Here is a 12,009-nt window from a genome sequence, read left to right on the forward strand (position 1 = left end):
AACCCACTCAGGTGTTACACAATCAGCCCCATTTCGTTGAAGTGACGCAGTATCGAATGAGAGAGGTGTGTGTGTGTGTGTGTGTGTGCGCGCGCGCGCGCGCGCTGTCAGGGTTGCCAGATTGAGCTGGACATTTTTTAGTTACGATTTAAATTATAAACCAGCTGGAACTGTAATCTTATTTTATCTATGGCAGGACACAGAGACAATTTCTTCCCAACCCACTATGACTTTAAAACAGCGCAGTCGGGCGGATTAACACACAATCTGGCAACACGGTCGAGGGTCAGCAGATAAAGTGCTTTCAGAACTTTCCAATAAGGTCGCGCGCACCGCCGTAACCGTGGCGTCATCATTACGTTGCTCGAGAGGAACAGTAAGTGTTTGACTCAGCATACGGACTCCGACAGTCTGACCTGTAGTAGCAATAAAACATCATATCCAGGATCAAGTGAACGCTGCACGCAGGAACGCGCTCGTGAAGCTTCATCGACGACATCTGATACCGCTACCTTCCGCTAAACCAAAGGTAAATAAATATTTTTTTAAAGTGGCGACATAGCTTTAAAAAAATCTCCTTCATTAGAAAAACTGTGCCTACGTCATTTTATCCTTTTTTTATCCGTCTGTGTCCATGTAATTTAACCCTCATCCCTTCTTCACGCCTCACATATTCCCGATGCTTTGTACAGCCTCATAGAGAATCCCCAGGGTCCTATGTTCGCCCAGATACCAGGAATCCGTTACGTACACTTAAAAAAAAAAGAAAAGAAAAGAAAAAAAGCAAGCTACTACTAAGTGTTGTATGTATTTTTTCAAGTGTGAAAGAGGACAGAATATAAATTTCGTGTCGCTCATTTATTTGCTAGGACTGTGTGACCTCCTCACGGAAACACCTACCTCTTGTTGTGGGTGAAAACACAGTCTTCCGTTGGCCTGAACATGGCGCGTTCACTGGCACACGAAGTTGATGTGGTTCCACTAATGTTTCAACAATAATGATACTCAAGTAACCAGGACAACCATTGCTATCCTAAAGTTTGAAACTTAAATCATCTTTAATGTCATACACATTTGAACAAAAGCATTCTAATACCTTTCAATCATAAACAGAATACTTCTATTTCTTGTGTGAATGAGATTCTTGTGTTAATTTGTGTTACATGGACATTGGTTAGGCTATACAAGCCCTCCATTGTTGTTTGTGTGTAGTGTGTGCACACCATTAAGTGGCCCTCTAGTTAATAATTCACCACCATTATGGAACTGCTCAGTGATTTTTATCTAGACTAGATATTGCACTGAACTGGACTTGCAGATTGAAAGCTATATTATTTATCATATTGTTAACAGTACATACTGACATCCTGTCCAGGCTTGGGACACACAATACAGTGATTCTGGTTCATAAGGATTTTTACACACTGATTGAGTTTACCACTGGGAAAGGCATGTGTTTGTCATGGGACATGGCATGTATAGAAGTGGTTATATCACCATTAAGTGAAGCAAAATACCTGGCATTATCATTGTTATCATTGAATCTGTGTAGTCTTTAAATAAATAAAATGTCAAGACTGAATTTATAATGGTGAATTATGGAGCTTGGAAGCTGACAAAAGTATTTAAACATGAATTTAGTACATTTCAATTATTTTTCCTTGATTTGAAATTGTTAGGGGTAAAATTTTCAGACATATAATTTGAAATTACAAGTTACAGTTTTGAGATTTAAAAAAAACAAAACAAACACACACACACAAAAAAAATGGAGCCCTCAATACAGATTTGATGTAAAGGTAAAGAATGTGGGATTTCTAGGGACAAGTACAAGCTTTCAGACAAATGATCAAACAAATAAAAAGAGTTTTTATGTTCTACTTAAATAGCTTTTTTTTTTTTTTTTTTTACAAACACTATGTTAAACACTTGATATTTAGTATATGATCAGCATACATATTAATGAATCATTCTCGCTAGTTAGGCCACAATAATGTTAGCTTTCTGTCAGTTATTAACAGCTAACTGCCAAACTTATTTGCTTAATAGCAATTTGGATGCGCTTATCTAAATATATGGTTCAGTACTTCAAGTATACAATATATATACGGTAATTATATGGTTCCTGTCTTCCATTTTGACTCTTAACTGTACTCCATGTCTCTTCACTTCACTTCATGGATGCAAGCATGGGAGGTGAATGTGACTGGCTAGATGCTGAGAAACAAAAAATCTCTGGGAATCCTGGATTCTTCTCATTTTTGGCCTACTTTACATAAAATCTGTATATGTATTTAGGGTTATGTTTTTTTTTTTTAAATCTCAAAACCATAACCTATAATGTTGAATTATATGTTTTAATGGCAAATGTTATTCTTAGGAAGTTAAAAACAAAGAAAAAAAAATATATGTATATTTATTAAAAAAAAAAAAAAAAAAAAAAAAGAATTGTATACAATGTCATGTGTATATAATTCAAATACACAAATATTCATATTCATATACTGCTGTCAGCTTCCAAACTCTACAGACTCTTCGATCTGACAGCCCAAACCAATCATTAAAAATTAAACCCAAATGTCCAGGTATCATCGAGAGTTCTGACCTGTGCCCTGTTGTTAATGTTTATTAATATATGACATAAAATTAATACAGATGAAAGGTTGTTCAGTAATATGATCCAAGTGGTTCATGGTGCACTTCCTCCTAGAAAGAATGTGGCTTTGAAGAAATGTTTCAGCAGTGTTTACATTTTCAGCTAATCTCTATGTACTGTAGCATGTAGTAAGATTAAACAGGCAAGAATTTTAAGACTCAGAAAAGAATGGAAAACCTGTTTACTTTTGGTGGTAGTGTTTGGACAGTTAGTAAACATTTATGCAAAACGCATTTCTGTGTAATGCTTTCATAAATACCCCATTCGAAGGTATGCCTATTTGAAAATGAAGCCAAAGAAAAGACTTTGTGTGTTAAAACCACAGAAAACATGGAGGTGCCTCCATTTCCACTTGATCATGCATCGATACCATTTCTTCAGACTAGTACCAGCGCTTTTTTTTTTTTTTTTGGTACTTGACGATACCTTTGAATGATAACCTACTTAGTATTAAGCAATCAGGTGTGTCATGGAAAATTTTATTTAGCTCTGTTTGTTTTTTCTCGGTCATGCACTTAGGCTACTAGGCTTGTTCTTTATAACGTTAGTTATAAACATTTTAAATGATGTGCGTTAGCTAGCTTGGATTGAGTAGGGTTGCAGTGGAGAAGAGAAGTTTTGTTCCACTTTGGAAAAGTGCTTCTGTACAGCTGTATGTAAAGTATATTTTGCTGTCTTTGTGGTGGAAATTCATCTGCAGAATAAGAAATCACTACCAGCACTTGAATGTGCTCAAGTAAATCCATCCATACCACTTAGCCTACACAGGGTAGCCTGGAACTTGGGGCATGACATGGGGGACACCCTGGATGGAGTACAGGGCACAATCACACACACTACAGACAATTTGGAAATGCTAATCAACCTACAACACATGTCTTTGGACTGGGAGAGAAAACCCCTGAAGCATAGAGAGAACATGCAGTGAGGAGGCAGGAATCAAACCCCCAACCCGGGAGGTGCGAGGCAACAGTGCTAACCACTGAGCCACCGTGCCCAAGTAAATATTTTATTCAGTCAGCAATTGCTCACGAGCCCGGGTAGAAACTCTTACTGCATCGAAAGCCCTCATTGTCAGTGACTGATAGTGACTGATCATCAAGAGCAACATATTGGATAAGCGCTGTTATTTTCACTGACCTAGCACTGACTGTAGATATTCTCACCTAGCTAGTGTTTGCTGCCATGTGCTGCTAGCATTGAACTCCTCATGCTGAGTTTTTTGTACAAGATGTTTTATCAGGTTATGCATATTGTAGGAAAATGCTGTAGTACCTTCTATTGATTTTCACAGAGTACAGTTTACAGTCTTCTTTGCTTCTATTACCATTATTACTTGAAATTATCTGAAATGACTTTTTACCATATTCGTCCAATGTTTGAAAGTTGGATAAGCATATACAAGCACAAACTTGGTATGACATTGTCTCACATTGTCTCATGTCTGTCTCATTCTAACACCTTTTTTAGAGATTAACAGTTTTAATTCACATTATATTTTTACATTACATTTAATTGTCCATTGATGAACCAACAACCCTTAACCTTGTTATGAGTCAGTTACTTCTTTGTTCTCAGTACAGGGTAACATGTTGAAATTCTTCTGTGTGGTAATGACTATAACAATGTTATCAGAAACATGTGAATGTTTGCTACAAATGAGTCATTTCTAGGTTTCTGTTCTGAGTGTTTTCTCTTTCTGAGCTTTATCAGCTAGCACTAGGCTGTGCTAGGCATAATGCAAGGGTGACAGGCATAGTCAAGAGGGAGAGGCTACAGAAGACTTGATGTCAACTGCAGACAGTGACCTTTGGGTTCTGAATTAGTGTGTATTTGTATCAAATAAAAGTGAACTATGGACAAAGCTGTGTCACTTTTTCTTTCCTCCAGGTGGGTACTCCTGCGTGAAGATGAGCTACGAAAATCCTCCACCATACACAGGTCCGGGTGCCCCTGTTCCAGGTTACCCTCCTGCCAATGCTCCTGGATACCCACCTCAGGGTTACCCGCCTCAGGGTTACCCACCTCAGGGCTACCCCGCTCAGCAAGGACCATACCCTAACTACCCTGCCGCACCACCAGGGTCGTACCCTGTCCAACCTGGCTATCAGGGATATCCACCTCAACCAGGGTATGGAGGACCAGTGTATGGGGAGGCTCCCAAAAACACAGGTGAGCCTCTTCTGCTTTTTCAGCGGTTTTGAATTCTGATTGATCAAAAAGGTGTTGGTTAATTTTCTATAACCACACAGCTCTTGCAGGTGTACCAGCAAAATTACATTTTGTTCTTTAATAAATAAAAATGTGTGATTGTTGGCAGGGTTCCACAGAAAATGTGCTGTTACATTAAAAAAAAATCCCTGGAGTGTTAACTGCTCTGCTTTCTGCTTTGTTGATTGTTTTCCTATAATGGTATGCTCGTTATGTTATTCCTTTGGTTTTATCTTTGGTAGTGATATACGAGTGAGCCTGAAAACAGGCATTGAGCTGAGCAGTGAAGGGTTACAAGGCACAGACACAATTCACTGGAATTTGTGGCATTTCTGGTCATGAGCATAGAGCTACTGTGAAGAAGTTAGGGTTTTATGCTAGCGACCTGAAGCATGTAAGTGAATTCTGACTAACCTTTTAGAGAAAAATCACAAATACAAGAAAATTAAATGTACATTTAAAAAAATGTATTATTTTCTGGACTCCCACAGGTTGCACAGGTTGTATTATAATCCTCTTGTGCCAGAATAAAGAGTGTTAAATGTGGCTTTGCTCCTCCTTGCAGAGCATAAAATACATTTGCTTGTAGCTTTAAATGGCATGAGAAAGCTTCTTAGGCTTGTGGTATAATCTTTTTATCTACAGTATGCTGAAAACTCCCAGGTTTCATTTGACTATCACAGAGAGGACAATGCACTTGCTGTAATGTTAATTTGAATAAACACACACACACACATACATACATACATACACACATTCTATATACTGTGTGTATGTGTGTGTGTATATATATATATATAGAGAGAGAGAGAGAGTGAGTGAATAAAGATGCCTTCAAAAATAATGAAATTAAATGTTTCTACATTTAAAAAAAATACTATAAAGAGCAGTAAACAGTAATAAATGAAACAAAGTCAATATTTGGTGTGATGACCCTTTGCTTTAAAAAAAAAAAAAAAAAATAGTAGCCTCAGTCATAGTTTGTGCAGTTTTATAAGGAAATGAAGTGTAAGTTTTACTGAGCATCTTGCAGATCCAGCCACAGTTCTTCTGGAGACTTTGACTGTCACACTTGATTGTTATTTTTGCAGCAAAACCCAGCAGCCTTCATTATGTTTTTTTTGTCTGAAAAGTGTCTCTTATGTAATATGCTGCTTTCTTTACTGACATACAAACATTTTTCTGTAACATTTAATTTTGTGCTGGAAAACTAATGTTTGGAAATCTAAAATCAGTAATGTAGTCATAAAATAAACATCTATAACAAAGTTTGTACTAAAAAAAAATTACACACACACACACACACATATATATATACATATATATACATATACACACACAAACAAGTAAAACTAGAACTTTGTGTCTGAATAGGGAGCAGTATGGTTCTGTTTTGAAACTTATTATAACTTGTGATAGTTATACTCACTCATTGTGAAATGGCTCTGATACTTCCATTTTTTGGAAAATGGAAGTATGTGCTAAATTTCCTTATGTTTCTATACAGCAGAGGTTCTCAAAATTTTTGTAGCCAGGGACTCCTTTAACTGTGAAATAAATTCCACAGACCCCCTCAGGACAGATTTATTGGAGCTACAGAGTTTTTTTTATTCCAGAACTTTCCATTCACAGGGCCAAGTTGACATTATTTATAAGCCTCCTTGATTGTTTGTTTTTTTTGATTAAGTTCACTCGATTCAAGTGAGCAGGTGGATTGAGATTTCCACTGTGGTATCTAAATTTAAAAAAAAAATGCAGTCCCCAATTTGAGAACCATTGCTATTTATTATAGTATTTTTTTTAAAAATGGCTAAAAATATCTGACATTTCAGGAATGGAAGTATTGTGCACCATTGTTGTGAATATTTAACGATAATTCTGTTAACCCTTCCCATTTCTACAGTGTACGTCGTGGAACAAGGTCGGCGAGACGATTCGGGAGAGCAGGCGTGTCTGACCGCGTGCTGGACGGCTCTGTGCTGCTGCTGTCTCTGGGACATGTTGACCTAATCTGTCTTCAGCCAAGCTCTCATCTATAAAGACCTTTTCCCTCTGTATTTATGTATGACTACTGCAAAAACAATGATCCAATGAAAGAAAGAGCGATGTATGTTTGTTTCAGGGATTTTACATGTTCCAGTTCGGATTACTTCTTTTCACAACTTCAGTAAATTCAATGCTATGCACTGAGACATTTATAGAAATGCAATCCTAGTTCTAGACATATATAAACTGAGCTGTTTTTATTTTCTCTTTTATGTAGCCACAAAGCAAGTGCATTGCTAGAATTCAAATTGTCTACAGACATGAAGACATACTATAGAAATGAAGGAACATGGTTGATGAATGCATGTTTGATGTGAACATGGTTGATGAATGCATGTTTTTGTTCAGTTTAAAGTAAAGTGTTTCGGGGGGGTGTTGAGGAAAATACTGTCAGAATGAAGATTTCTACTTATTAATGTATACTAAATAAAAGCCACAATTTTTTGAGCTTTTTAGAGTATTTTATGGATATAATTTAACCTTTTCCAATCTAAATCATGTTCCCTGTAATGTTTGAATGTTGAATATATGAATCGTAGTGTAGTTTGGACCTTCACAAGTGCACACTGGAGGTCTGTATAGGTGTCTGACCTCACAATGTAATTAAACACTCAATGTCCAAATAACCCCAAGCGTCTTCTAGTCTCACTGAGGAGTTAAAGCGATAGATGCAGTAAATTATTATTGCAATTTAATGCATAATCAAACTAATCTTTAATCAAAATAAATATTGGTTGTATATTTTGTTACAGCAGAGCTAAATTTCTTAGAGGGTGTTATGTATGCTCTTGCATAAGCTGCGTTAAAGAAAACACCTTCGTCCCTAGAGTGATTAAACGGCACAGTACTCTTGTGTCAGTCCCCCTCCCCAATGGTGTAACACTCAGCTCACTAAATAGTTCCTATGTGTAAACTTACCCTCTGCTGCTTCATGCTATTTAAAGCCATAACAAATCAAACAGAAGCCTCTGGAAACCTGTCCATTTGCTTACAGAAGGACTTTCATATAGGTGCAGCTTACATGGAATGGAAGTTCATGAGCAATTGAGCGTGCACAATGCGAACACATGCAGCCTCTCCTAATGTTTGTTTATCTTTGGCTGTTTTTAGTAGCTAGCAGAATGTCTGTCTTTACCACATCAACAGTAGTGTTTACTGGTAAATCTGCAATTATGGTTGTTTTGTTTGTCTTGCCTTATGTAGACAGTATTCAGCCATGGAGGTGATTGCTTCTAGGAGCTTGCATAATGTGATCAGCTGCAAATATATACGCTGTGGTAGCAATATACACCCATACACGCTCACCAGCCACTTTAATAGGAACACCTGTACCCATGTTCATTCATGTAATTATCAATTCCGACAAGCAGCACAATTTAGAAAATCATGCATATAAAGATTGAGCTTCAGTTAATGTTCACATTAAACATCATCAAACATCAAAGTGAGAAGAAAATGTGGCATGATTGTTGGTACCAGTTGAGTTGATTTGAGTATTTCAGAAACTGCTGTTCTCCTGGGATTTTCACACACAACAGTCTCTAAGAGTTTAAACAAAAAGGTGTGAAAAACAGAAAACAAACATTGTGTGGGTGAGAACGCCATGTTGATGAGAGAAGTCCAAGGAAAATGGTTTGTGCTGACAGGATGGCTACAGTAACTCAAATAACCATGCTTTTGATCACAACTGCCATCACCTGGTCTTTTTTCAAACTTCAACTATCCATTTTCATGGAGCTTGTGCCTACTGTAGACTCAGAGTCCTTTTACTGACATAAGTGGAACCTGATGTGGTCTTCTGCTGTTGCAGAATATCTGCGTTAAGGTTTGATGTGTTGTGCATTCTGTGATGCTTTTCTGCTCACCATGGTTGTAAAGAGTGGTTATTTTTTCAATGCCATTTTCTCTAAACCAGAAAAGTTTACAATATTTTGATGAGCGATTGCTGTTCTTTGCCTAACTATGGCTGAAATTGTTTAAAGAAATCTTCCTCTATGGTCTAATTAGCAAAATGCTATACACTGCATTTTGTAAACTCTAAATAACCTTTAAATCAGAAAGACTCTGTAAGCGTGCTTTTACAAATACAGTACCATCGTGTAATTACGTTAATTGTTCCTCCTGTGTCAATGCTTCGATAAGAGGATGATAGCCTCCCCTAATATACTGGATAAACTCGAGTATATACAGTACTCAGTATCTTCAACAGGCAGCAGTGTAGTGGACTCCATCATGCTGTCTCACAAACAGCACACATCTGAGAGTTGAACAGACACTGAAATGGGGTTTCCATGGAAGCATTTTAACAAAGTTACATTGCAAGAGTAACGTCATTGCCTACATCTACAAAAACACATCTCAGTGTGCAAGTTAAAGAGCCGACTCATTCAGAAACAGCAGATTAGTATGGTGTAACTGCTCAAATGACAGCATGATGCTGTCCTAAAACACGGCAGGAATTTCATCAGTAAATGTTAATCTTGCTCCTAGCTGAATGTAAGTCCAGAAAATTTGATTTGAAGTCCTCAGTCTTGCTGTGAGCCAGATTAACACTTTTTTTTTTATTATGTATTAGTAATAATTCTGAAAACCTAAAGGGTTCAGTACAGTAGAAATGAAGAAACAATGAGCCAATAAGAAATTATAAAGATGTTCCTTTATATTGACAGTAACACCTCCTCGAAAATGAGACTTTCAGGCCCTTCTCCTCTTCTCTGATTACTGCCACACCCTGTACTGTTTATGGCTGTGATTGGACAGTAATTCTATTCCCACACAATTCCCACACACTGATGAAAGTGAAATGCAATGAAGGGGGGAATTACTTTCTGTTCTGATACATCAGCATTTGGTAAGAATTCAATTGTTAAAAAAAGCAAACCTCTGCTGAAGAGCACAAGTTATGTAAAAGCAATGCAGTGAAGGTTTGTTTTTTTAGTGTGGTACGTTTTCTGCATGTCACCAGGAAACAGCAATACCATCTGCATATTGCATATTACGTTATTTTGCTGGTGAAATTCTTTTTGACTCTGGCATGGAATTTTCTCCATATTCTGTAGCCTACAATTTTCCTGACATAAAAATATTCACTGCAACGTGCAGTTGTTGGACTACAGCTATTTTAGGCCTTAAGCCGGGAGCCACAAAATATACACTGCTGAAATGACACCAACATAGTAGGAGCCCACTCTCAGTAAACATGGTGCCACATCCCTTTCCTGTGTTAACAGATCTGTGAGGGCTGTTAAAATAGCTTTGTATTTTATGAGAGTCATTTGAAGCCAAAAATAATGTCACACTACAATCCCAGTAACACTGGGTACAAGGCAGGATAATTCACACCGGATGGGATGCCAGTCAGTTGCAGGGCACCACACAAACACACATTCACACACTCATTCACACCTAGGGGAAATTTAGCATAGCCAACTTGAGAATGCAGACGAAACCCATACGAACACGTGGAGAACATGTGACCCTCCACACAGTGTGTAACGTGAGCTCAGGAGTCAAACCAGGACCCTGGAGCTGTTAGGTACACGTCCTACTGTGCCAGCACCATATCCGCAAAATGAGTATAAATCTAATATTTAAATGTATCTCTTAATGAAGAATTACTAAAACAATTTATTTCCTTAAATAGGCCAGTTATTTTACCAAAGTGCTAAAATTTTCTTGTATTATTACAGATATTATCATAAATAAACAACAGCTGTGAGAATGAGTGGACCAATTCACCATTCACTAACAAGCAGAGCTCATGTTAAGACTGATAACAAGAAGTGTGTGTAGGAGGAGTGACCATCTCATGTAGCTTGTATGAATATTTTAATATACACTATATGGCCAAATGTATGTGGACACCTCACATGCATATGTGGGTCTTCCCCACACCAATGTCTCATAGTTGAAAACACACAATTGTTTAGAATGTCTTTGTCTGCTTTAACATTAAGATGTTCTTTAACTGGAATTAAGCAGCCCAAACCTGTTCCAGCATGGCGATGCCCCTGTGCACAAAGCGAGGTTGATGAAGACATGGTTTGCCAAGGTTGGAGTGGAAGAACTGGAGTGTCCCTCACAGAACCTTGACCTCAACCCCACTGAACACCTTTGGGATAAACTGAACACCAAATGTGTGCCAAGCCATCTTGTCCGACATCAGTGCTCAACCTCACTAATGCTCTTCTGCCTGCACAAATTCCAACAGAGTTGCTCTAAAATCTGGTGGGAAGCCTTCCTTGAAGTGTGTTACAGCAGCAAAGGGAGGACCAACTCCATATTAATGCCCATGGTTTTGGAATGGGATATTCAAGAATATGGCTGTGATGGTCAGGTGTTCACATACATGACCATAGTGTCGGTTAAATACAGTAGATATAATGTATGCAAAACGCCTAAATCACATGTACAGGCACAGTGTAGCTGTTCAAATGTAGTTTAATTGCGTGTGAAAACCGCGAATCTGGCAACACTGGTGACTAGGCGGTGTTTTGATGTTGTCTGGGACGCATCAGGACACATTGTACTGCATCCCAGACAACCTCCTAATGTGCTCTGAGTGGTCAAGACAAATTTGACCCTGTGCACATCTGTATTTAGTGCTGTCCACTTGTGATAGATGTTAAAAGCAAGGGAAAAAGGAGAGAAAAGTAGCTTGTGGACTTGAATAGACATACCCAGGAGATGGAAAGCAGCAGCCACGTTTGTGCAGCAGAGTAAAATTTGGCTCAGGGCTTGATATTCGCCAGACATTCTGCAGGGAAGAGTGATTCTGCAGGAAAGATTGTGCTGACCTGTTTTAATGTTTAGTGGGAACTTCTAAAGCGTTCAAACATCTTCTAGGTCACCAGCAGCTGCACAGAGAAGAGATCAGCTGATATGGATCAGGCATAGAAAGACGCTGAGTGTTATTCATCTGCCAGTTAGAGGTATTTCTCACAGCTCAAATAAGGGAGAGCCGGTGTTCTAATGATTTTACCATTTCAAGCCCTGTAATACTGTAGCGCGCATTTATAGGACTGTCTTTATTTAAAAAAAAAAAAAAAGTGCTATTTTGTCTACTTTATTACTGACTTAAACTACAGCATATTAGC

At 38.0% G+C, this 12,009-nt stretch overlaps 1 protein-coding gene across 1 annotated transcript; it reads left to right on the forward strand.

Annotated features, from left to right (window-relative positions):
- Positions 1 to 316: 316 nt before the first annotated feature.
- On the forward strand, positions 317 to 7,360 carry zgc:165573 (cysteine-rich and transmembrane domain-containing protein 1). Its single transcript, XM_026938422.3, has 3 exons — positions 317 to 529; positions 4,547 to 4,828; positions 6,771 to 7,360. The coding sequence occupies exons 2-3, from the start codon at positions 4,567 to 4,569 to the stop codon at positions 6,875 to 6,877; spliced, it is 369 nt and encodes a 122-aa protein (XP_026794223.1). The 5' UTR covers positions 317 to 529; positions 4,547 to 4,566; the 3' UTR covers positions 6,878 to 7,360.
- The last annotated feature ends 4,649 nt before the right edge of the window (positions 7,361 to 12,009 follow it).

This window comes from Pangasianodon hypophthalmus, chromosome 15, assembly GCF_027358585.1.
Source record: "Pangasianodon hypophthalmus isolate fPanHyp1 chromosome 15, fPanHyp1.pri, whole genome shotgun sequence".
In the NCBI taxonomy this organism is placed as follows: Eukaryota; Metazoa; Chordata; class Actinopteri; order Siluriformes; family Pangasiidae; genus Pangasianodon; species Pangasianodon hypophthalmus.